Source organism: Sander lucioperca, chromosome 10, assembly GCF_008315115.2.
Source record: "Sander lucioperca isolate FBNREF2018 chromosome 10, SLUC_FBN_1.2, whole genome shotgun sequence".
Classification (NCBI taxonomy): Eukaryota; Metazoa; Chordata; class Actinopteri; order Perciformes; family Percidae; genus Sander; species Sander lucioperca.
In genome coordinates, this window is record NC_050182.1 from 4,924,224 (window position 1) to 4,951,842 (window position 27,619).

At 40.2% G+C, this 27,619-nt stretch overlaps 1 protein-coding gene and 1 long non-coding RNA gene across 2 annotated transcripts; one reads left to right on the plus strand and one right to left on the minus strand.

The window, feature by feature from the left end:
* Positions 1–1,992: 1,992 nt before the first annotated feature.
* LOC118496082 lies at positions 1,993–15,919 on the minus strand. Its single transcript, XR_004898559.1, has 3 exons — positions 15,670–15,919; positions 5,730–5,732; positions 1,993–2,002 (listed from the first exon to the last, which is right to left on the minus strand). It is a non-coding gene; the product is annotated as an uncharacterized LOC118496082 (long non-coding RNA).
* rhbg (Rh family B glycoprotein) lies at positions 6,230–26,369 on the plus strand. Its single transcript, XM_036006291.1, has 11 exons — positions 6,230–6,406; positions 6,451–6,791; positions 12,575–12,761; positions 13,138–13,288; positions 13,473–13,620; positions 15,046–15,212; positions 19,566–19,703; positions 20,573–20,706; positions 22,680–22,801; positions 23,315–23,388; positions 26,072–26,369. The coding sequence occupies exons 2-11, from the start codon at positions 6,560–6,562 to the stop codon at positions 26,147–26,149; spliced, it is 1,431 nt and encodes a 476-aa protein (XP_035862184.1). The 5' UTR covers positions 6,230–6,406; positions 6,451–6,559; the 3' UTR covers positions 26,150–26,369.
* Positions 26,370–27,619: the final 1,250 nt, after the last annotated feature.

Below are 27,619 nucleotides of genomic sequence, written 5' to 3' on the forward strand. Positions count from 1 at the left end.
TTTATAGTAAATCACCGCGCTGATACGAAACAAACTGAAGGGTCAAAGGTCATTGTCTTAATCTGTTTTCCCTGGGAGACTTTTGCCTGACAAAAGTTCAAGTGGCTCAGTGTGTGAACCTCAGGCTGTTCATTTAAGTGAAACCTGTAACTCTAACTGCCGAGATAAAGCGATGAGGAACGACAGAAGTTCAGGAGAAAAAACAAGATGAGACTTGTCGGCGTCTATGAAGACGAGAGAGGTCCTTAAGGCTGTACTGTAAATTGTCAATCTAAAAATGTGACATAAACTAATGGGCTTCTCCCAAAAACGAGACTACACCTGAATGAATCAGTCTCTCTCAGGATTAGAATTAAAGTCAAACCTGTTATTATACTTCATGTAGTACAAATAGACTATTGTGCGGTTTATGACAAGTAGACACATGCACTGTAAGATTGACTGACGTTTTTAAGCTTCTGGTCCCAGCTATGTGTGGCATGTGATTTGATTCCTTCAAAGAGGATGATGTGTTAATATTTTCTTTTGTTACATCATTAGTCAACATGATGACATGTTTAATGTACAACAAAACTAAATGCCATTAAAATTATATCAAAATAGCAATAATAAGATTAAACTTAAAATACACGAGCCGAGGCAGAAGGACGTCTGGCATCATTTTAATTTTTTTGAGAACAAATACAAAACAAAGATATGTGTAAACATTCTCAATACTCTCAGCCCAAAGCCTTTTAGTTCCTACTGAAATAAAAAAAAACACACACACACACACACACACACACACACACACACACACACACACACACACACATATATATATATATATATATATATATATATATATATATATATATGGTTTAATTTCTAATAGTCTTGGTAATTTTGTAAAACAAGTGGTTGTTTTTATTGGATAAATTGGTGCTCTTTGGTGCAACGGCGTGGCTCATTTATGTGTTTTTATGGCACAGAGGAAGATATATTAGGCTTTAATACACACAATACCTTTAAGGAGATACATTCACTGTTGGTTTTGGTGTTTTCAAGGGAACAATTGGCAATTTGAACAATATAGAACATAGATTTATCCTTTATTAAAAGCGATATACTCAGAGTTTGTCACATGACATAATGAAGCAGGATGCTGAGGAGAAGGACAGGCTCTTTTTCTGTCACTGCAGAGTTCATGACTTATCTTTGACGCCTGTGGTCTCAAGCATTAACAGTTTAAATTCCCCAAAATCATAACAACATTCCTGCTGCCAGTCAGTTCTTTCACCTTTCTAAAGAAAAGACTGTCTCTGCTGATGGAGGACGCAGATACAGGTGTAACTGACATCTCTTTTCAAACTTCACAGAAGGAAGAGAAAAGAACACATATACAGTATGTATCCCTTACTTTAACCCCAGCACCAGCCTGTACTGTAGTGAGCTTATAATATCTAAATCAGTCGTCTCCTAATCGTCAGGGGCTCCGCCACACCCGCATCCTTTCTCTATTGTGACTGTAGACATCAGAGTAAATGGTCTGTGCTATTATGGTTGAGTAAACAGCTTATTGAGGCCAGCAAGTAATGTGTAAAGGATACCGCAACCGTTATTCTATCATTTTATTACAATCAATACATTCCCAGAAAAGACAGATAATAACCAACAATAAATGTATCTTCAGTCTTTGTAGCCTTATGTGCCGTAAAACTCTGTTGTTATCCAAAAAACGATTAAAAGCGCATTAAAGAACCACAAGGTTGCATTAGGTGTCATATTTCTTGGCCAGTGTGTACTGTTTTCGTTGATGATGTTCTTTGTATGTTTAGCCATGACAGCTTACATCAAACTGTGGCTGCAGCTCTTAGAAATATAAAAATAACTCACTCTCTATCTCCCTATCTAGATCTACAAGACATTGTGAGCTTGGAACAAGAAAATGTCAAACTTGTCTTCCGGAATTTGGCTCTCTGAAGCTCCTGCAGATTGTTTTTTGTACTAAAGTAAATGTCATCTGTGTCCTTTCAATGTTCTTTTTATAAAAGCTTCATCAAGTCAGTATTTATGACCCAACCACGCTAGCGTTGTCAACAATCGTCTCTGGTCAGGCTTATTACTGTTTTTGCGTTTATCGTATATGAGCACTTTAACTTTCATCTTTGTCGCCTAACCTTAACCGTAATTGCTGCCGAAACGACCGGGAGCTTGTGGTGCTCTGTACACAGCTCACAGTCACGTATTCTCGGGTTAGCTGAACCACCAACTACCGCTGATATGCCAGAGCACCATCCGGCGTCGCAGAGCTCTGTAGCGGCTTAAACAACTAGCAACTGCTGCTCGGCGTCATGGAGCTTGTAGCTGGCCACTGTAGCCGGCGGCCTCCTAGTTTCGTAGGGTATGACAGTTGCTCTGCATACATTTTCGAACTATTTTACATGGACGCATTCATGAGAATGGGTTGTACCAAAAAATTGTTCCTATCACATTGTGAGGGACCAAGCAGGAAGGCACATGGAGTCACTGGTAGGTTTTGAAAAGGAGGGTTTTATTTAACCAAAAATAACTAAATGAAACGGTTTACAACAAAAACAAACAATAAAGCCATTAACAGGCACATGTTCAGCCCCGACAAAACGTAGCAACACACTTTTTTAAACTGAAGCGGAGGTGCATTAAACACACTGTTTTGTGCGCAAGCGCTCTGCCATTTTATTACCAAGAGTTTACATGCACATCTCTGCTGATTGGGTATCAGTGATGCCGGGTAACGCGTTACTTGTAACTTGTAACGCGTTACTCTAATCTGACCACTTTTTTCACTACTTACTATTTCCAAACCAGTAATCAGATTAAAGTTACTTATCCAAGTCACTGTGTGTTACTATTTTTGTCATTTTCCTTAGTAAAAATATATATTGTTTTTACTTTCTTCTTGCATCTTGGGGAGTGAAGTCACGTATGCGACGACAAGTCACGTTTTCAGCATGTGGACAGTTAATGTGTACCACGCAGCGACACAAACGTAAACAACAATGGAGGGAGGAGAGAGATGCGCGTTTTCTAGCTGGAAATACAGTCACTATTTTGAGCTTGTGTCCGCTAAAGATGGCAATATTAAGGTTCGGTGTACACTCTGTGCTGGTGGCGACAAAGTGCTATCTAGCTACAAAAACACTACGTGCACTGCCCCCCCTGGTGGCTCAAACAGGTAATTGCATTGTTTAAAAAATTAGTGGAATAATTACATCTGGCATGACCAGATATTAAATAAATATCTTAAATAACACAAAACAACTAAATGATGGTAGGTAATACATCTGATTTCATATACTGCTTTAGTAAAAAAATATTACCTGGCTGACGATGGGAGCAGCAGGACGGAAAAACTTACTGTTGCACTAGTCTGGACATCTTACCGTGCCAACGTTGCAATAAAGGTTTCCTAAATGCCATGTATATAAATGTGATGTCAGCTTACTAATTGATTGCGGGTTTTGTGTAGATTTGGACTTTTATACGTTTATTCCACTTTGTTTAAACGGTGAAGTGGAGAGGCCTCGTTCACCTGTTTGGAGCTGGCTGGTGAATGTGACGCTCGTATAGGCCTTGCTGGATACACCGTATCATTTACCTTTTTGTGGATCTCCTGATCGCTGTGGATTACTTTTTTTTTCGTGTCATTGGATTACGGCAAAATGCGGATCTTTTTCTCAACGTGTCTTAACGTTTTATGGTGAGACTGCGCTTGGTTTCTGCGTTTGAAGAGGCATCTCAACAGACTGTAGGTCCAACACTGATTGTTCACTGTTAGATTTTAGTTGAATTTAAGCGTCTGTCTATTGCGTTCCACAACAGCCGTGCCGCGATTGGATTTCATAAGGGCGAATTGTTAAATTGTTACAATGTAACTTAAAAACTTTAAAAATAAACATATGTGTTTTGGAATATAATGTTCAGCTTTGGCAGCTTTACCTACGTGCTAAAATATACAATGACGATAGTGACAAGTCCATAGCAACCAGTGTTGAATTGGTTATATCCCAGCGTCCTTTGCTGAATGGTCTCAATGTTTTATTGTTTTATTTCATATGAATACTAGTTTACTAGAGGAGTAACTTAGTATTTGAAGTAATGCAGTAATGCAGGAAGTGTGCATCTAGTTTCCATGCTTATTGTGTTTCCACAACAATGTTAGTGAGTAAATCTACTGAAATGGCCACCACACCATAACAGAGGAGTGGGATGTGTAAGATGAGAAAGCAGAGGTTAACTCATGTATGTCATGGCTGTAAAAATCAAATGGTATCTGTACTTCTTTGCTAAGTGCAAACTTGCATGCGAGGGGAGGGTCATTCCTATTTTTTCAAATTGTTTTGGAGGGTCATAGGAAAATAATTACTGACGAGGGGAGGGTCATGTCTTTTTAGGTTAGAGGCCACAAAACTTCTCCGGTGGCCCCTTAATTAAATAATGAACAGTCCCTAAGTGGGGGAGAGTTGAAAAGTTGGTCGGGCAGTATGTTGTAGAGGAAATGCTGCCTTTAAACACGGTTGACTCGCCTTCGTTTCATGTGATAATAAACAAGGTCCCTACTACTGGCAATGCCGAGCTGCCTCACAGTAAACCGTCATTTTTATGTTGAGGCTGTGGGGGTGTTGTCAGCAGCTGCTGAATGTAACTAATAAATCAACTTGTAATCTAACTTAGTTACTTTTAAAATCAAGTAATCTGTAAAGTAACTGAATTACTTTTAAAATAAAGTAATCTGTAAAGTTAACTAAGTTACTTTTTCAAAGTAACTGTGGCAACACTGTTGGGTATCACCTGGGACACATCCAATAAACGAGAGACACACACACACCAAACCAGAGAAAACATATCAAAGCAGTTGCACACGTTCCAAGGAAACATATCATTCAACCGGGAAACCGTGGCAAAACGGTGAACACCCGTTTGAAATTGAACGTCACCTGACCTGAAACAAAGGGGATATATATATACCAGGTTGAACACAAAAGGATAAACTAACAATAGAACTAGTACTAATTTAACTACAAATAACAATCAAAACAAAACAAACACCTATTCCACAAAATATAAACCTTGCTCAACGTTAACCAAAACAGAATGACTTAATATAACATTAATCAAGTAGAAAAATAATCTAAAGAAAGAATAAAGCTCCCCCATGACAAGGCGAGTAGTGGTAGTGTCCAATCAGGCCAACTCCCCTATAAAAGAGCTCTTTCTCCAGGTGCCACTCTGTTGCCCATCCTACTGCCTGGAACCCTCTCAGACTACGGATTTCAAAAATGGTGAGCTCAAAAGAAATCACAGTTATAAGAAAAACAGACGAAACCAAAGTAACTTAATGTGCACACTACAACTAAAGAAACATATATGCATGTGAAACAACAACCATGTGTCCTTTAAATTGTTTGTAGGTAGCCCAATGCATGTTTGAAAGGACAGCGTGTCTGAGAAATGAAATCAACCAATCCTGAGGAAAAAAAAAAAAAAAAGCAATGAAAATAAATGTGAGCGCAAGAGGTGACTACTATTTTAAAATGGCTGTGTGGCCATGGCTGTGGCCACTGGCGCCTGCAGCCATATTCCTGTACGCACTGTGCTTACATTTTATTTTTTCCAATGACACGTGCAACGCAAGATGCGTAAATGCGCACAGGAGCGGCAGCCGACAGCAGCTCCGTTCTGCTCTCTGCTCTGTTCACAGTACTAACTTTCTCAGTAAGTATACGTTATTTCACCAACAACCCATCCACTATTAATCACAATGTTCATTTTTACAACTCGATAGGTATAAACCGGTTGCTAAGCTAAACCCACTTGTCATGGACATTAATATTGCGGTCATGAGGCTTATCCCGTTTTGATCTTATTCGGGATATGTTTCCATGGCACACAGATACACCAGGTTGTTCATATCTCCGTACAGGCTCGCTGACAGCTGTCTGCTCTGAGCGCATCCACCTTTCTCTCTTTCTCTCACAAAACGCTTCAGTGAAGTATTTTCATGACCTGGCCATTATATGATAAAAATACGCTAGCACTCTCATACACATTAAATATGCTGATTAGTAAATTGAGTGCAGTAAATTGGCTGGCGGTTTTTGTGCATACTATGAAAAAGAATCCTGACATCACACACACAGTGATGGATTATATTGATTTTTATAAGGTGAGCTGAAGCACTTTAAACTAGTCCACCTTAAGTTGTGTAGCAGTGGGGAGGGCCTGAAAGTGCCCCTGCATTATTCATGGGGGAGGCAGGTCTATTACAGTAGGTGTGACCCAACAAAAACAAATGTAAGACCAGCTCTGTGTGTCTGAGCCTGTTCCACACTCACACACACCAGCCTCCTGTCTCTGCACCGAGGACATCCCGGGGTGTGTGTGTGTGTGTGAGAGAGAGAGAGAGAGAGAGAGAGAGAGAGAGAGAGAGAGAGACGGACAAAGTGTCTAACCTCTCTGTGCTGGATCATTTATTCCCCTTTTGTCCCTCAAGGTCGAGCCTCAGCAAGCCTCTCCTCTGCTCAACGGGGAGGAAAACATGACGGGCGCAGAGACCAACATGCGGCTGAAGCTGCCGATCATCTGCTTCATCCTTGAGATCATCCTCATCATCCTCTTCGGTGTTCTGGTGCAGTACGACGACGAGACGGACGCCAGGGAATGGCACAACAAGCTCAACCATGGGAACAAGAGCCACTCTGAGCACAATGGCCACGCCGAGTCCGAGATCCACTCCGAGTATGAAAACGACTTCTACTACCGCTACCCAAGTGAGTAGACGTCTAGAGGTGCAGGGTCAGAGGTCAGGATGCTTTGATTCCCAATCTGTGTCTTAATATGAGTTTTTACAGTAGCATTGATGGGAATGGGTGCTTTAATAAAACAGAAGTGGTGCAGATTTTCGTGATCAGGGTGTTAAAGTGCTTCAAGCACATTGCATTTTCTTGCAAGATAATAAAAAAGCATTTAACTAATCACAGTACAACTAATCTGTCAATTTATCAACTTTATTGTTTGTGTATTTTTCTTTGGAGAAAACACATTGATTACAATCCCCCTGATGCCGTTCCACCTCTATACCTTTCCAGGAACTGGATCATAACCAAGCCAAGAAATGTTTAAATACAACTTGGAAAGTCAAAATGTTCTTTCTTTTTTCAGTTTCTGTTGATAATGCAGCTTTTAGTCTCTAGTGCAAAAGCCACGATTTTAAACCATAATGGTCAGTCTTTAAATATAATCCCAACATCATGATCGTGATTCAAGTTTAAAAAAAAAAAAAAAAACACTTAACAAAGGAGTGGTAACTTTTATTCCACCTGAAGCTTGAATTTTTGGCAATCTTAAGCACTAGAACCAAATACTATAGTCATTTTTGTCTTTTTGGCAGGAACCGTTTCCTGTATTGTTTTTAGCATTGAAGAATAATCACATTTTACTGTAATTTCCAAATGGTTTTTCTCTTATAATGCCTAACTTCTCTAGCACTAACATGATGCTTTCCTCTTACACGCTCCCTCTGTGATTTTTACTGTAAGTATGCCGTTCTTGCATGCATGCATGCCACATCTCATTTACGTATTCAGGATACATACGTTTTTGTTAACTTGTCGAGGGGAAATGTTGTATTCTGTGTGAAGCGATGAGAAGCTGCTGAGCTCTCTGGTTTCCCTAATTGGGCCGCGCCCCATTTCTTTCTGAGTGAACATTTTCTAGAGATGACTTCCAGTCCGCTGCCGTCCCATGGAGGCAGATCCATTGATCGTTAATTTCACGGTTTTTATGGATTGATGGTGTAGGGGGAAAAAAAAAGCTTTATTCCCTCACAGGCCAGAGGGGAAACATTGGGTGCTGATTACAGGCGGTAAAATGCTCATTACAGCTTTTGATAAAATACATTTCTCCATTAAAACTTACTGCACACAGTTGTTTTTCCACATTGACATGAATGGATTACTGAATGGACCTCACAGGCCTGGGGAACCCCCCTGGCCTTCACCTGCAAAATGTCACCCGAAGAGATGCACAACAACCATGAAAAGATGCAAAATGACTACACAAAAAAAGTCTCACTCCCGACACAATGTGTCCAAAACCGAGGCTTGGTCAGCGTCCTTTGGCGTAGTTACAGACGCAAAAAGTCTCCTTTTGCATCTTAGTCAGACGCAGGGCATAACAAGTATGTTTAAGTGACACGCGGGACTAGAACATGACCCAAACCCCAATCTGCTGGGTGAAAGTCCTGCGCTGAAGGGGGCCTTTTGCGTCGGTATCTGACACTGAGAGCCAGTGACCAAGTGTCAGTATTTTACGGGTTGAAAAAAACAAAACGCCACAAAAAGATGCAAAAGCTTCACAAAGTCTGTCTTTATGTAGGAGAGGTGGTGTCTGTGCCCAGGGGCCCATTGTCTCATAATCCATCCATTACTAGCATTGATACCATTGGCTAATCTTAACCAATCAATACAAGGCTGCATGTTCTGCCCACAATGAACATATAGCAGTGTAGTTTGAATTTCAGACTTCAGATGTCAGAACTTGTTTTTCATACAATCCTTTTCTTAAAAAAAAATGTGGATATCTTCTAAAAATGCTATTTGAAAAACATAATGCCACATAAATTAAGTAAAAACAACTAATGAACTATTTTTCATGAAAACTACTGAACATTTTTGCAGACAACCACTGCTTTTTTTAAATTTTTTTTACATTTCTGTTTGTTGCAGTTGTAACAGTTAGAACATGTTGTAATACAATTCACTGAGCCCCTCATCTCCTCACAGTTCCACCTTAACAAAACAACCTTAAGAGTTAGGTGACATGACTGAGGGTTGGTGGGGGTGTTTCTTCACAGGTCAGACACTGTCAGATGTTACCTGGGCGCCTCTCTCTCTCTCTCAGGTGTGTGGGGTGGCGTCTCGGGGCAGAGCAGACAATGCGGAGAATCTAGAGAGAGACGGATGTGCTCTTAACATTGTTTAAATCTCCCAACATGCAACCCTTCGCCCTGCAGGCAGCTAACTGTCACTCACTGAACTGTTCACCTGAAAGTAAAGCATACAACCTCGGGCTGAACAACCTGCAGCGACACGAGGCAGAGTTCAGTTCAGTGTTCCAATGCTGTTAATTACACAAAAGGAAATATACATTTTCTAACAATCGCTCCATTCACTTGACTTGAACGTGATTTGAGAGTAGATGGATAAGAAATGGGCTTCAGAGGAAAGGAGGATTGGTTCAAGGTTGGGTCTTCGGAAAACAGAACAGTAACAATTTGTGATGCAAATTTATGATACAAATCATCAAAACGGATGAGAGAGGCTTTGTTCATAGTTTTCACAGAATGGAATGTAACGGATTCCTAACATTCAGTATTCATTTTCAGATTCATTGTTTCCCATAATGGTTTTCTTCTCAGGTTGAAATGATTTTAGATGCATTAAAAAGAAGAATTAAGATGTTACAGGGGAACAATAAGGGAATGAATAAAAGATGCACAAAATGATTAATCCTTCACAAAATATTTTTTCTAAATGTTTTGAAGACCATGTGGGAAGTGGATGATGTTATTAATTTATCTTTAACTATTTTACAATAGTGCAATCAAAATCCCACAAGAGCGGTTGTATCCATTTCTAAAACCAACATGAGAATGTCATCTGACATTGGCACGGAGACAAGACTCATACTGACACACCTTGTTTCAGTCATGCGTGTGATGGCAGCTAGAAATGCTGTAGGAGGAGCCCTGAAACTAGAAATTCAGGTTCACAAACCTCCATGCATGACCTGATTTGTAGATGGTAGACTACTTAAGTGTGTGTGTGTGCATTTCCCTCTACTAATTTCTGGATTCTCCTTCTCCATAAACAACATGAAATCAAGGAGAGGGTTACCTTTTCCTTGGGGAGACAATTTGTTTCTCGTCTATGCCCCCAGAATCAGCACTCAATCGGTACACACTCAGTAAACCTCAGCCCACTTACGTAGGCTATGGCGTAAGCTCTGCGTCGAGCCTCCATACAACCATAAATCCGCCTTTAGGCAACTGAACTACTGTCAAGGTTAGTTAGACCATGGTCAGGAATGAAAGCAATCAATATTGACAGTTGGTAGAACACAAGAGACCTGCAGTTGCTTGTGTCAAAGTCCAACATTTAACTTACCCAACTGTCCACTTCAGCCCGTTTCCTAACATGTTTTCATTAAACAAACCACACTTCTGCTGTTACTCCTGACAGACAAAAGTCCTTATCTGTCCGGTCAAAAGATGAGAAACGTACTGGAAGTTGGTAGGTCAATGGCTTCAGACAATCTGTAATCCGACACCCTAATTGTCACCGGAGCTGACACAGAAGTGCACCTTCATGTTTCAGTGTTGTTTACACAACCTCCATCCTCCATCCTTACTGCACGCTTGGAAACAATTGTACAATAAACAGGCAAGTTCACACACTCCAGGTTATTGGGCAAACTTGTGTTGGTGGTTTCAATGCATTGTGTGTCCTATACGTACCTGTGAGATAAGGATGTTTTGTCAACTGGAAATATGCCTCAGAAGTCTGATGTGCAGCAGATCACCTGAAGTAAAACAGAGGTCACACAACAACCTATGGGAGCGTTTTCCAGGGGAGAACAGTCTTAATTGGACTGTGGGGTAGTTCAAAATCAGGGACACAAATTTCATAACCTTACTTCCTGCTTTGCTCCCGCAATAATTATGAGGCCACTAGAGGGCGCCACCACTTTAAACGTTCATATGAGACGTAATTGGCGGTTAAACAAACAACCTATGGGACCGTTTTTCAAAGGGTCCAGTCTCAATTGAACAAGAGGGTAGTTTTTTTTTTTACAATTTTAATTAGTTACAAATTCTATTACATTTTATCTTAGCCTGTTTACTCTGAATAACAAACTATATTCTACCTCTTTGCCAGAGTGGCATCCAGCCATGCTGATATTTTCATATTTGCTGACTTTTTAATAACCTAACCCCTAAGGCTGTTTTGTTTTGAGATGATATGAACTGTCTTTTTTTTTTTTTTTTTCTTTAGCACAGATTTAATCAGTTTTACTTTCCCATGATGGTCAAAATGAGCTTAAATACAACAATCTCATTTTGTTGAAATTCCTCACCCTGCAAATGGTCAAATTTTAATGAACATCAGCAGATAATATTAGTTTAGCTTCATCACTACTCAAATGACAGAGACTCTAATTCTGCCCAGCAGAGTCTGTCATTGCTTTGATTTTATGGGGTCCTCCGGGATATCAGTGCATGTATCTGGGCCAAAATGCCAATGGGGACACTGGCAACACCTCCGGCCGGCCATGCCAATGAACGGTCACCATGGTGACAGCAGCCATGGCACAGTACAATATTGTTTGTGGTAGTTTGGGACAAATAAGGAGCATTAGAAAGCAGTGCTCACAAACTGTTCTAACCAAGACAATGAGGGTGGAAGTGGACATCAGTCTGCACGTTGAGAGAGTTCATTATCCAGTCATTTACACGGTGGACCAACTATATTTTGGCAATAGACTCAGATGATAATTTGTTTAAGTAATGAGTTTCAAAACATGAATATCAGTAAGGAAGACCGCTGTACAGGGCTGAGTCACAGCTGAACATGAAGTTCCCATTGACTAAAGCTTATGTAACCGCGCTCATTCAGAGTCTGTTTTCAATGACAAAGCCCTCAAGTGACTCAGTTGTAGTTGTTGTTGGCAGTAATCTGGTGTTTTGTTGATAGAGGTGTTTTGAAGAGCAAATATGAGGTCAATCTAAATGACTGGTATCCTCACTGAAGTGCTCTTTGCACTTTACCACGAGGCTTTTCATTGAACGAGTTGGTGAACATTTATTTTTCATCTTTTAATAATTCTTACAATAACTCTAAGGTTAAAATCAAAAGGGACAAAGCGGGAAGTTAAAAGTTTAACAACTAGGCCTATTATTAGGACAGCAGTGTTACGGATAATCTACTTGCCTGATTTTCATAAAACATGGTGGAAGGGTGCAGCATGGGCCAAGAACCCGTTCGATTTTGGAGCGGATCTGAATCACTGGGTGGGTCTAATATTTTTTACTTTCATTAAAACTGCAAGATAGGGCATTTGTGCTGTAAGTGGTATCAGAATCACAAAAATGAGTTTCCGACTGGGAAAGTTCATATGAACGCCCCCCCCCTCAAGTCAAAACGTTTACATTGCGAGATAGGGAAGGCCTTGGTGGAGGTCTGAGCTCTCAGAGTGCCCTTCTACTTTACAATTGTAAATAGCCGTTGATCGAATTGTACACGGTTTTTTTCCAAGTAAATGGACATTTACATCTTAGTAGATTTAGCGGTGTAGTGGTAAGTCGAGGAATCAATTAGTTGATCCTTGTGGACCTCCACTTGTGTAATTAGTTTTTCATTCTACTTTTTATTTCATGTTTTGGTCAACATACTCTCGGTCTTTCTGCCTTCTGGGTCCATTTTGCCTCTTCACTACATGAAACAAGAAAACATGAAACTCCATATTCTCAGCTGGTGTTCTCTCTGTTGTGCAGGTTTCCAGGATGTGCACGTGATGATCTTCATCGGTTTTGGCTTCCTCATGACCTTCCTGCAGCGCTACGGCTTCAGCAGCGTAGGCTTCAACTTCCTGATTGCAGCCTTCTCTCTGCAGTGGGCTACGCTCATGCAGGGCTTCTTCCACGGAATGCATGGAGGCAAGATCCACATCGGGGTGGAGAGGTATATAATCATACTGTACATGTATGAATGCCCACACACCACTGACACATACCGTACATACTGTACAAACAATATGTTGACCATGCAAAATCTGTAAACTAACTGGTTGTTTTAAGCTTACATTTTAGAGCAGGTCTGCAAACATCCTGAGACATGTTGGAAAGTCCACAAAGACACAAACATGTCACTCTCTCTTTATACTTGATTTTAACTTTTGTCACTTGATGACAACAACTCAATATATATACAACTTCAGAAATATCCATCGAGTTGAAGTGAAAACTTCTGACAGAACATTATAGGCTACATTTTAGTTGTCCATGCCCTACTTATTACCTACTGTAGTAATGTCTTTATCAAACTCTGTTTCTTTCAGTATGATTAATGCTGATTTCTGCACTGGTGCTGTGCTTATCTCATTTGGAGCTGTTTTGGGGAAAACCAGCCCTGTCCAGCTGCTGGTCATGGCGATATTCGAGGTCACACTGTTTGCAGTCAATGAGTTCATCCTGCTGTCCATTCTGGGGGTGAGTTGCAAAAAACGCATACTATACTATAATGTGATGTCTGTTGTGTGATCTGCAGTGCAAAACGGCACAGTCGGCAAGGACTGATTAACAGCAAAGATTGGAAAAAAAAAAAAAAAAAACTTATCGCTGTTCATAAAATATATCCTGTTTTCAACAAAGATTGTGGCTATCTTTGTTTCAGGCCAAGGATGCCGGAGGCTCCATGACCATCCACACGTTTGGAGCCTACTTCGGCCTCACGGTGACCCGAGTCCTGTACCGGCCCAACCTGGATAAGAGCAAACACAAAAACTGCTCTGTCTACCATTCTGACCTGTTCGCTATGATCGGTAAGTCTACCAACGCTGGAAAGTTAGTGTCTACTTTCCAGAAGATTGTTTTTCAGTTTTAAGACTGACAATTCTGCTTGTGTTGCAATTGAGTGGTTGCTTCATGCTCTGTCCAACCGTTTGTAGTTGAGCAATTCAAAACATACAGCTGTGCATGTTTACATCACAGATGGGTGTCGAGGGTGTGTTCATAGGTGTGATACACTTAAACCTTCAAACCCATTGCGATCAGTGCAGCAATGCTTTTCTTCCATACTGTAAATAGTTGAGTATGAATCTGCTCTACATTGGTTTTGTTTGATACCAAACAGAAGTGTGACTGGACACATGGGATTTGACTTCAAGTCAGACTTGTCTCATTAATCTGATGACTTAACTCAAAATGAATTTGACTTTATGACTCACGACTGCTTTTTAGCCTTTTTGGATATTTTTTTCCACTCCAATCCTTTAGATGAAGGGTTATGTTACTTAAGAGTGTGACAATTAAGTCTTATTTTCCAGACAACAGATATATTGCAGATCAATCCGTAAAGCCAACCACATTGTGTTAGCTGCAGGAAAGGGTGAGTTTGTCTAGCCCAGGAACCAGACGAATCTGCAAGCTCATGTTTCATTGGCTCTGGCAGATACGTCTGGCCCGCCTCACATTCAGACAGATTTCCAGCTGGCCAGGCCCCAGGTGGACCAGTCTCAACTGTTTATCTCACATAGGGCGGGTTTAAGATGACAGAGGAGCGTCATGCTGACTGAACGTAGTTACCGAATATTACTGGCATACTGCATCCAGCACCCAGACTCACGAACCTGGGATCAAACTGTCAAAGGGCGATGCTAGATCGCATATGAATCAAAATTCTGGAACCGTTCTGCCTGTTTCTCTGAAATGTTTTCAGAAACACATTTCTTTAACTTATTTGAGAAAGTATGTGACCAGTTAGCCATTTGTTTCAAAAACAGACCAAGCCAACTTGCATGTGTTGTGCATACCTACAGGCCTACCTCGCTCCGTTGCTCTGATTTGTTGTAGGGCACGTTTCGTCCAGAGGTGCAGGTGCGCATAATAATTTGTTTAGCAAACAAACACAGTTTAGCCCACAAAAGTGTAGCCCTCTGACTGGCCTTACGACTTGTTGGGCTTGTTTTGGGACTTGAAAAACAATGACTTTGTACCATCTCTGATACCAAATACAAGTGCAAAAAGTAATAGCAAAAATGGGGCTGTATCTCATCCCCTTTAACTGGGATTTACCTTAATTTAAGTCCTGATGTCGTCATCCAAACTTGCATTTAAAACACAAGTTTACTTATTAAACAGCAGCATGTGCTCCTTTCAGAGACAGCCGGACTTGTCAATATGAGATCAGTTCTTATTTATAGTTAGATAAACCAACTGAATGCTGTCCTAACTGCTGTGCTTCTCAGGTACCATCTACCTGTGGATGTTCTGGCCCAGCTTTAACTCTGCCGTCACAGCTCATGGAGACGACCAGCACCGCACAGCCATGAACACCTACTACTCCCTGGCAGCCTGCACTCTGGCCACATACGGCATGTCCGCCGTCACAGCACACGACGGCAAGCTGGACATGGTGAGGACACACGATTATGATTTCAACAAGTCCTCCAAACCTTACGACGATATGAGACGTTTGTTCCTACCCTCTAATACGACCCACAGGAGCGTTTCATTAATTATGCCCCTAGTGGTGGCGGGAGTTCAACCTCATATCTAAACAAGAGAATGTAACGCTTGCAGTTTTGAATGTAAAGGTTGAGATGTTAAACGTGTCTTAAACTGGTCGCAGTTAGGTTTAGGCAAAAAAAACCTTGATCAGGTTTAGAAAAAGATGGCGGTTTGGGTTAAAATCAGAGTACTTCACTTCCGGAAGTACGCTAAACGTGACGTTCAGTAATTTAAAAAAAATTCAACGTTTACTTTAATTTTCAAACCAGACTGGAACCCCACCCTGCCGGGAGAACCCTTATGTGGAAAGTTGGCACTCTTATGTTTAATCACCTTATTTCCTGCTTTGCTCCCGTCATAACTAGGGTTGGGTATCGTTTTTGATTTTTACGATTCTGATGCCGAACCAGTACTTTTAAAACGATTCCAATTCCTAAACCGATTCTTGGAAAAACTGAAAAATGACCTCAAAGAAAGGCTCTTTTACAGATGTGGTAGCTGTAATATGCTTTTACATCCGTTTTGGTGAGCCCAGATGGAAAATACGGCATTTTAAAAGTAGCCTACATTTACGGTAGCTAGCTAACAGTAGACTACAGAGAAAGTGTGATATTTTTACGTCCGTTTCGGAGTGACAGAGGGAAAATATTACAGTCGACACATTAAGTGGAACCGAAATGAGGAACCCGAAATTTGCGTTCTAATCCGGTCCGATTCCTACCGGTTGCGTAGGATCCGGTTCCATAGTGGAGCCGGGTTTCGGTACCCAACCCTGGTCATAACTACCTGGCGGAGGACATTCTCTATGATTTGGATCGCCAACTTTAAGAATTGAATTGAATCAAAATGCTCCTCAGGAAGTGATTCTCAGCTGGTGAAGTAAAAGATGATGGCTTCTAGTTCACAATCAACCAGGTTAAAAAAATAGCAGCCTGACAGCAGGTGTAATATAATTATCTTGCTGTCTTCATCAAGTGAAAGACAAGAATCTGAGAGAACTACTGTAGAAAGATTTTGGTAACATCTTAAAATCTTGTCAGCAGGGTGGATCTTAATAGTTTAAACCTCATGACAGAGTTACTCAAAGATAATGAAAAGCTGAATGTGTCACATGAAGACACCCCCCCCAAAAAAAAAAAAAAAAAAACACATGGAGGCTAATGTGAGTCAAACAGTGAATCATTGCGGTCTTGCTCAGATGTCAACTCTAAATCATCCTGATATCAAGATGGGACTTTCCTGATTGTGGTCAAACCTTCGGGAATTAGCAGCAGTAACCTAGGGAGGGCAGAACAATAGGTTATTAAAACAGATTTTGTGGGGGGAGATTTCTTTTTTTTTTTTTTTTCTTAGACAAATACCAAAATGACCTTTCCCAAAAAGACGTGTTTCTTCTGCATGCTCAAAACACACACACACACACACACACACACACACACACACACACACACACACACACACACACACACACACACACACACTCACTCTACTGTACTTGAAGGCCACTATTGAATTTAACTCAGAAGGTGTTATATTTGTTTCTTTTCTGAGTGGATGATGATTGATTGTGAGTGCATAAAACAATTCTTTGCAAGCACATAGATTATATTTTCTAGCGAAATTATCCTTGTACGAGGAAATGTGATTTATTTGAGAAAACGTGTGCTTAGAAATGCACTAATATATAATCATAGAGGGTCAGCTGGCTAACTTAGCGAAGTTAGTATGGGTTGATTAATTTTTACAAGGTTAATTTATTGTTATTTTACATTCTCGCGAGTCTGAGTCTCGCAGTCTAAGAGAAAGAAGAAGCTGCTCTGTAGTCTGGTGGTACGACAGCGGATACTTATCGGTATCCTATCAGCGGTATGGCTTGCCAGACGGCAGCAGGGTGAACGGAGTACAGGCTGTCGCTGGGATGAGTTTTGTGTTTAATGTCCTGCGGGCTCCTCACCTCGCCAATTTATCAATGATGCTCAGTAGATGGGTACCAGCAGGGTGCGGGATTGAGTTCTTGCATGTGTTTTGTTGTGCATGATCAAAAAACATCCCCAACAAAACACATGCAAGAATTCAATCTGCCTTTCAATACCATGGATAAAGTGCCACTTAAGGCATGCCAAAACACTTACTTATGAACTTTAATATTACAACTTCTAGGCAAGTCCTGCCCTACGAAGCAGCCCGATTGGTTTGGGTTAGGCATTGACCTCAAGTAGTTAGGGTTAGGATAGCCGACTGGTCAGGGGATAGGACCTGAACAAATCAGGTTACGTTACCTTGCGTAAGCATGGACGTCTGGCCAACAGTAGCGTGCGAATGCTATTGAAGGGCGGGTCTTGCCTAGAAGTTGCGTGGGTTCCATAACTCATCGCCGTATAACGCTCACATTTTCTGACTAAACTCCACTACCATGGCCCCTGAAAGGGCCGTCATCTGGCGGTGCCTGTAGCCGGCTCAGTCACCTATTGGCAGCTAAACAACTGCTGCTGGTAGCCGGCGTCCCGGAGTTCTTTAGCGGCTAAATTCAACCAGCAACTGCCGCTCGGATTTTATCGTTCTATAGACTGTTCACGTTACAGCGCTTTACTTAGTTTAAAATACTTTTATTTTAGGTATATAATGGTCTATTGGTGAAGTAGCATTGATCACTTTGAGGGGGGATACATTTTGTCCCCACCAGAGATAATAAATAATTCAGTAGAGGCCGGGATATATAGACCTGAAAGGGGGAAATCCCACACATCCCGCCCCCCGGCAAATCGCACCCTGGGTGTTCTGGGCGGTTTTGATTACCTGCTGCAGAGGTTCATGATATCAGCTTGTTTTTCTCTTCCTGTACTTCATCCTGTTATCACTGGGTCTTTGGCACAGAAAAGCTACGTGTGTTTGTTGTACTCTCCCATCTGTGATTTTTAGATGAGTTCAAAAACGCAACATACTTGGACTTTTCAACTTATGTGCACCATGCAAGATTTAATGTGACAGTGCAAAAATATTTTAAGTTGGCTGATGATCATATTTTCTTCACTCAGTGACCTTTAAGCCACAGTGATCTAGTTTGTCTCTAATTGTTGTTTTAAGATTTATTTATTTAGATTAGGATAATGCACATTAATCAACATTTCTGTAAATGCGCCAGTGTTGGCCAGATCGCTAATGTTCAACTGTAGTCCTAATTACATGGTGGGAGGAAACCGGAACACCCAGAGGAAACCCATGCAAACACGGGGAGAACATGCAAACTCCCTGCCTGGACCGGGGATCAAACTCTGCCCAGACTGGTGATCGAGCCTACTTGCTGTGAGGCAGAAGTGCTAACCACTGAGCCACCTTGTGGCTCTTAAACTGCTAGAGTCAGCCTGTAACCGGGGCCATTGCCAGGACTTTAAAAATACTGAGGTCACAAGTCAAAGTCTCTTAATGCATCCCGCCCAGAGACCATAAAAAGTCTCCAACTCTTTAAATTAGATTTATTTTTTCATACTGTTTTTATAACCGTTAACTCCAACAAGTTCTCCAAACCATACGTCAATACAGGTTGTTTATTTCTCCCTCTAATACGACCCACAGGAGCGTTTCAGAAATAAGCGTGGCCCTGAGCCATGGCAGGAAATATGACCCAAAGGAGCGTTTTCCATCCTCGTCTCTAAACCAGAGAACGTAACAGTTGTGGTTTGAAACGCGTCATTAGCATTGTTAAACGGTCAGTTTGGTTAGGCACAATATCTACTTGGTAAAGTTAAAAAGATTGTGGTTTGGGTTAATCAGTTGTTGTTTTTTTTACATCACTTCCGGTTATGCATTTCTTATACTTCATCACCTTACTTCCTGCTTTGCACCCAACATATTTACTACAACCACTAGAGGGTGCCACCACTATTAATGTAACTGAGTCGTAATTGCTGCTTGAACAAATGACTTACGTGGTCGTTTTTTTGGGGCACGACAGTCTCGTTGGCAATTATACTTAAAAATAATTCTCAACATAATGGTGTAAATTATTCATGTTGACTTTTCTAGATTATGTAGGCCTATGCATTTAAAGTATTTTTGTTTTGTTTTGTTGTTGTGTCCATATATTGAAGTAAAAAAACAAGTTTTTATATCACAAAATTCCCAGGAAAACTTAACCAGGAACTCAATATACTCAATAGTTCCAGGTACAGTGCAGGGCTGTACGTTTTTGTATTTTATGCTTAATTAAAAGACATTAAACATGTAGCCGATGAAGTCTCACCCTTTTCCTCCTCTTTAGGTCCACATCCAAAATGCTGCCCTGGCCGGCGGAGTCGCAGCAGGAACAGCTGGTGAAATGATGCTGACGCCGGTCGGCTCCATGATCGTTGGTTTCTTGGCCGGCATCATCTCTGTTCTGGGCTACAAGTACCTCTCCGTAAGGATGATTCAGCATTTTATGATTTAAGTCAGCGACGGTACTGACGCATAGCGGCAGATCTTGTGGGGGGGGGGAGCAAGGAGACTTTGAATGGTTCATTTTCAGCTAATGGGTTAAAAAAAGATTCTATTAGTGTCAATTGTTTCTGCTGTCATATAGCTTTGAAATGGTCAAATCTAATAACAAAGTGGCAGCAGTGCACTCAGAAAGCCTGTTTCAGTTTAATTTCAATTTAGATCTGGGATATTTTAGAGCGCTGTTGTAGTCATACATTTCATTACCGCTGCAATCAAACACAATCTGCTGTACCACTCACTGCCTCGAAAATGTAGTGTTTCCACTGAGAGCCACCTTTACAAAAAATATTAGTGTTCATGAAACAGTTGGAGCTGCAAAGATTAATTGATCAGTTGTCAACTTTTAAGTTAATCGCCAACTTCTTTGATAATCGATTATTCGGTTTGAGTCATTTTGTCCTGTATTCTCTGATTGCAGCTTTGTTGAATGTGAATATTGTTCTAGATTCTTCTCTCCTCTGACAGTAAACTGAAGTTCTTTGAGTTGTGGACAAAACAAGACATTTGAGGACGTCATCTTGGGCTTTTTGGGAAACACTGATCCACATTTCTCACCATTTTCTGACATTTTAGAGACCAAAACAACTAATCCATTAAGAAAATAATCCACAGATTAATCGACAATGAAAATGATCTTTAGTTGCAGCCCTGGTAACGGTGGATAAATGATCACCAAATGTTAAAAATGAAAGATGTGTATTTTAGGCTGTGATTTTTCTCCTCCAGTTTTATCCACAACAGTCACACATAATCTGCACTGTCTCTTCTTCTTTTTCTTCTCCCCTTCAGCCCATCCTGGAGGAAAAACTGAAGGTCCAAGATACCTGTGGGGTTCACAACCTGCACGGCATGCCCGGCGTCCTGGGCGCTATTGTGGGAGCGGTGACTGCAGCCGTGGCAACCACAGATGTTTATGGCAAAGGGTAAACATTTAATATGTGCTGTCTCATTCGCTTGAATGGAAAAGTGCATCCAAACTTTTGACTGGTACTGTATCTAAACCAGAGAACGTAGCGGTTTTAAACACACTACCGGTCAGAGTTTGGGCACGTTAAGGCACAAAAACTACTTGGTAAAGTTTTGGGCTAAAGTCATTTACTTCACTTCCAATTTCCAAAGCATGTGAAGCTGAACATGTGTAGCTCTGTTTATTCCGGAAAGTTACTACTACTACTACTTTATCACCTTGCTTTCTGCTTTGCTCCGTCATAATTACTACGGCCACAAGAGGGCACCATCACTATTGTGAATGTAAGGTGTAATTGCTGCTTGAAAAAACACCTTGTGTGGCCGTTTTCACCACCTGATGGCTACCACATTATCCCATTCACAATTTTGTTGTATGATTCCATGTACAATGACAATGTCTGTGTGGGTCTGTCTGTGTGTGTTTCTGTCTGTCTTTCTGTCTCTGTCTGTGTCAGTCTGCGTACTTATATGAATGCAAAAGCCAAACATTGTTTAAAATCAAGCATCAGTGTTCAGTGAAACTCTGCTTGGTCGGCTCAGTGTCACCTCAAGTCTCTGCTTCGGCTGCACACTGTATGCATTTTCTCATAGGAATTACAAATGATATTAACCTTGAGCATGTGTGCCGTGACAAGCTGTAACTACTGTTTACAGCAGTGGTTAGTCCCGCATTTCAACATTTTTCAGCTTGAGTAAGATAATCTCAGAGTTTTACTGCAGGAGCTTTCTCAGTTGCAGATAATATCTCTTTGACATCGCTGACAGATGGCTGCTTTCTTCAGGCTGCTTTCTTCAGGCTGGTCTTACATTCCTCATTTAATGCAAAGTCAACATGCAAGGAGCTGCTAAAAGACACTAAATCTGTGGTGTCAGTGCAGGCTGTTCTCATGAACCATTCATATATATCACCAAGAAAAGTAATGCACTGTAATTCATCTGTATTCCACGTAGTTATTACTTTATGCACCACATTGACTGCCGCTGTATAACTTGCTCAGGTCCGCGTTGGAAGTGGGGTTGGATCGGTGGGTCCTAAAACACAGGGCTTTTTAAGCAGGGGAGCGGAGTTTGTGTCTCAGAAGTTAAGGGGAAAACACAAGACTTTTACCCAGGAAACGCGTGTTCGTGTCCTGGGAGTACTACTTAAGGGGACCGGTGTTTTAATCCAAACCACAATCGCTTTTCTAACATTAACTGGTCATTTTGGTGACTAAACTAAACTGTGGTCGCCCTGTGACTATGACCTTTTGTTGGCTAAACTGAACTCTAAAGACCTTAACTTCAGAGGTGGGAGTAAGTCACACGTGCAAGTCACAAGCGAGTCTCAAGTCACTGTGGTGAGACTCAAGCAAGTCGATTCCCTGCTAGAAGTCCAGCAAGTCAAGTCATTTTTTTTTTTGCTTTTTCAATTTGCTTTCTACCTAATGTTTAACCGGCCAATTAATTACCTTTCTTTGTGGCTTTGGTAGTGACGGATGAAGTAAGATGTTGTGAGTCTTGTCCGCTGTTCTCTGCTTACTACGGTCATCAACTACATAATCATGTATTCCAAGCATTATTTATGGCTTCCCAATCTGTCAAGTCTAAGTCAAGTCTTGAATACCAAGTCCAAATCGAGTCTGACTAGATTCGCAAATTTGAGGACTTGAGAGACTTGCGACTCTAGTCCGACTCGAGTCAAGTCGTGCGACTTGAGTCCCCCACCACTGCTAAACTTAACTGTCACGTGACCAGACGTCATGTGACCAGCCGGCGTAATTTCGGAGGATATCATAGATATTGTGTATAAGTTTTCGTTCATGAGAACGCGTTGATCAGTGTTATGTAAAGTCTGTTGGTTACTACGTTTTCAATTTGTTATCAGAGTTTAAACCCTAACCCTAGCGAGACTAAGCCCTGTCCATATATTCCCTCTTCTGTGTTTCAGTATGGAAGACGTGTTCCCAGATGTGGCAAAGGGAGACATCACAGCGTCTTACCAGGGTGTCCGTCAGGCCATTTCCCTCGCTGTCACCCTTGGCATGGCCCTGGTGGGAGGGCTTATCGTCGGTATGTGTCACATCTTCATTTATAGTTATTCTGATAAAGAACTTTCAAACTGGACATTTGAACAACAGAGTAAACACAGCATTGATTCACAAACAAGAGTGTAAAATCTGGGCTTGATATGGTTAGGGGTTTATTAGAGGTCTTGTTTCAAAATAACAGCTGTTTAAAAAGCACCTCAATAACTGTATTTCAATGTGAATCATGACACCACATTGACATACAATCCCTGAAACACTGCTAAAATAACTACTTTTAAATAATATTTAGCCTCTAATAAACTTAGATTCCAGATGAATCGGCACTTGCTGGGAAGATTCATTGACATAATTATTTTGTAATTTATTTATTGTGTAATGAGCATGCAGGTGCTATTTTCTCAGCTGGCAGGATTCTGTCTTTTGAAAACTCTTGTGTTTTTTTGTTGAAGCTCTAATCAGCTCATTCTTTACTGTACTTTCTCCAAACAGAGGTCATAAGAAAATATGAAATGCCAAGTTGTCTTCTCTTGCACAGGTTTCCTTTTGAAGCTTCCTATCTATGGGGCTCCTCCTGACACCATCTGCTTTGAGGACAACATCTACTGGGAGGTGAGTTCAACGCAACCAGATAACCCTTTATTTTACCCATCTGTAGTTTCTGAAACATTTTACTGCTAATTCTCAAGAATACTGCTTTTCGTTGTCTGCAAAGCAATGACAAACTATTCTATTCTAATTTGACCACAAAGATGAAGTATCTTTGCCAGTTTCCGAAGTTCTCCATATACAGTGTCTTGCATAAGTTTACACACCCATGCTAAAGTTGACTAAAAAGAGGAATAAAAAACATCTTTTGGAAATTGATTGTAATGTCTTAACTTAAAAAAAATGCAGCGCATCAATTTTCTTTGTGAATGAATGTATTGTAAATAAATGTTCCTTAAAATACAGGGGACATGTCCATACACCCCTATGTTAAATTCCCATAGAGGCAGGTATAGTTTTTATTTCATGGATCCAGGATACTATGCATCCTGATAAATTTCCTTAGAAATTAAAATAGCCCCACATCATCACATACCCTTCACCATACCTAGAGATTGACATGTGGTTCTTTCCATAAAATCATCTCTCAATGCAAATCAAACCAGCTATTAGGCTAACTGAAATAAAACCATGCCAATCTCTAGGTATGGTGAAGGGGATGTGATGATGTGGGGCTATTTTAATTCTAAAGGCCAAGGGAACTTTATCAGGATGCATAGTATCCTGGATCCATGAAATAACTGGCCTTTAAAAATAAACATCTGCCTGCCTCTATGGGAATTTAACATAGGGGTGTACTTACTTATGCCCCCTGTATTTTAAGGAAGAACATTTTATTTATTTACGATACATTATTCATTCACAAAGAAAATTGGTGTCCTTTTTAAAGGTTGGATTTGTCCTCCTTTTTTTTTTTTTTTTTTTTTATTCCTCTTTTTAGTCAACTTTAGCATGGGTGTGTAAACTTATGCAAGCCACTCTATGGAGACTAAACTTTTCAATAATACATAATCATTTAAATTGTATCTGGGTTTAAAAGAGGCAGGTCTTTCAAGCAAATTCATTTTTGCTTCTGATCAAATTACGTAGTTCCTTATGTATTGTTTTAAAATGGAACATTAAAATAAACCTAAAAAAATAAACCTTCACCCTCAAGACATTTTGCAATTTACTTTTTAAACAAAATGAAGTAGGTGAAGCATCTTTTCCTGTTACGTCCTCCCGATGTGGCGTTTAATCTGTCGACCACCAGATGGCGCCGTCGCACTAACAATCAGAAGCTCAGTGACTGTGATGCTGATGAGACGATGCTGCTGTCTGACCACCAGGTGGAGACACTTCACCACCACATGATGTCACCAACAAACATTCAGTCATCAGTCCGTAAACATAAAACTATACACAAATAATTACAAATAATATCTAAGTAATAAGTTAAACAGAAACAAATAAAAAGATACATAAGTAAATAAGTGACAGACTTGCAAACTACATTAATGATAATGACAGCAGGAGTTCTTAATTAAATAATTTTGAGTAGCTATCGGTTGTTAAAATACCTTTCTTATTTGTTACCAATTTAAGAGACTCAAAGTATATGTCAGTTTCAATTTGGAATAGTTTAAAACATGGTGTTGATTTGGAAAATGTTGCTCTGTGGATATGGAACTTGCCTAATAAAATGAAGAGATTTACAATATTACATAAATTCCTATTTTTACATTCAAAATATGTCCGTCCTGGGTGATGTCACACCTTTTCGCTTTGGGCTGACGTCATTTAGATTTCCCCACAATGCAACACACACACACACACACACACACACACACACACACACACACACACACACACACACACACACACACACACACACACACAGTCTGTGGCTCACCATGCTTTTGTTTTTTGTACGTTAGGTATAAGTGCACAATCTAATAGGACTATTATGTCAACTTTGTTGAAGGAAATGCAGATTTATGCTTCTTTTTGTGGTTTATGACAAAAAAGATGCATTTTTATATTGATTTTATATATTTATTTTTGGTACAGGATATAAATCTGCCACACCAGACTCTCCAACTACAACAAACCCAAACACACAATACAACAAAATAACGCATATAATGCTTGTTCAAAAGAGCAATAATCAGCATCATAATTAGGCAAAAAATACCCTTTCCAGTAATGATCCAGTCTACTTTTAAAAGAGTTGTACTTTTTGATACAAAGGAATTCAATTAAAAACATAAAAACATTGCTCAACATTATATCATTTGACTTGTTAACTGTTAATTCATAAAAAAAAATTAGACATTAAAGAAATGAAGTACACTGAGCAAATATTTTCATAACCATGTAATGTTTTTTGTTCCATGTTTACTACTACCTGTCTCTTAAAAAAAAAAAAAAAAAAAAAAAAAACTTGATTGATCCTCTGCTTGCATAATAAGTAATTTTTTCTGCAGTTTTTCATCCTTAAGTTTTTTTAATATGCATTTGAACAAAGGGCAAATGCACAATACTGTACATGCAGCGCTTCAGAGGGACCTGGACGACGTTGACATTTAGACAAATGGCACGGCGAGAAAAATCAATGAAACCAGGCAGCGGCTACTAATGTGCACCTTGAAAAGCGACAATTAAGACTGTACTCAGTCTGGAAGATGGAGGGATGTTTGAGAGCAGATGGGGTCGTAAAAGTCTAGAAACTCAATTATGTCGGTCTCTGTCTTCCTGTCTGTCTCAGGTGCCTGGAGACGACGACGAGGAGGATCATAAGGATAAGGCTGTGAGGATGACGGAGACTGAGAGGCTCAACGCTTAGACGCACACAGACACAGGACACAGTATCTTACTTGCACACATATACACACACACACACACACGCAGACAATATCTTACACACACGCGCACAGGAGCATACGTGCAGGTCAGGGTGATGAATTTGCTTGTTTTGTTTCCCTCAGTGCACATACTGTGTTTGTGTATGTCACACACACGCACTGAGGTTTTAACATCCTAGCACTCAAGTTTGTAAAAAAAAATAAAATAAAAAATACTAATTCAACGGCGTGTTAAATTCAACTGCCACATGTCTGTTTTTTTTATGTGTAAGACTTTTAAAAAAAGAAATAAAATGTAAAACCTCCCTTCCAGTATAGGTGTTATGTGTCATTGACAGCTTTCGACACTAGATGTCGATCTAGAGCTGCGTCGCTCTGTGCTACAGGCCTGCGAGTGAAAAGACTGCATTGGGTGATATGTCTATATGATGAAAGATGCTGTGTAATTGTCCCCTAAACCAGACCAAGACACGGTTACAGAATAGAATTTCAGCTGCCGGTTCAAACCAAAGACAAACGGACTCCTTCAGAGCCAGAAACCTCCAGTCGATAGAAATATGACATTTAAAAGCGGTTACAATTTCATAGTAAACCAATTTTCTTTTATTATAAATAAATGATTTTCATTCAAAACCATGCAGAGGCATAAGGTGTTTTTTTTTTTTTGTTTTTTTTTTGTATGTGCTTTATCTTCTAATGTTTGGGGATTTTCTGTGATTACATTTTTCATGTTAAATTGATTAGTTACAATAGAAATGTCACTGTCGGTTCAGTTATTTCGCTTTTGCATTGTGTCTAAAAGTCCAAACATTTTTAGATTGGTCTAAATCAGATGGCTAGCATGATGAAAACAATCAAACAGATGAAAGCTGCAGTCACACTTAAACGGTTCAATGTGAATTCAAAGTGTCTTGAACCCAAAATTGGATTTTTTTTTGGGAAAAATACATTTGTATCATTTAATATTGAAGTGAATATATATTATGATCACGGATAAATGAGATATCCGGTCAGAGATCATCATAGAGCAAAATATTGACGGAAAGAAATGGCGTTTTTTAGAAAATTGATCGATTCATGTTTTTTTTTTTTTCTCCTTTCGAAGTGTTACTGTTACAGGGTTTTATAATGAAGTCATTTTATAAAATGTGAGAGAGAGGCAAGTGCAATCAAGTCTCTGCTGGTTATGATGAAGGCTGGTCATTATTAGTTTCTTCTTCTTCTTCTTAAAGGCTTAATGACTGTAGCAATCACGGCAGAAGGGGTTAATGCCTGCAATCCAGATGGGGGTTTGTCTCTCACTGCGTAATTTACAGTTTCACTTTCAGGATCAAACAGGCGACGAAAGCGGGTGTCCTTGTTAGATATGGTCTCCTCAGGGCCTGTGTATGAGGGGTGATTAATGCCAATGAGGAGAAGGAAGGACAAAAAGCATCAATAACTAACCATTG

What these genes read in the sequence shown, in the direction of transcription:
- rhbg (XM_036006291.1), top strand. Translation starts at nt 6,560, where the DNA reads ATGACGGGCGCAGAGACCAACATGCGGCTGAAGCTGCCGATCATCTGC. An exon ending in TCCTGCTGTCCATTCTGGGG is followed by an intron (nt 13,289 to 13,472) that starts GTGAGTTGCAAA and finishes TCTTTGTTTCAG; the next exon opens with GCCAAGGATGCCGGAGGCTC. An exon ending in GGTGGGAGGGCTTATCGTCG is followed by an intron (nt 22,802 to 23,314) that starts GTATGTGTCACA and finishes TCTCTTGCACAG; the next exon opens with GTTTCCTTTTGAAGCTTCCT.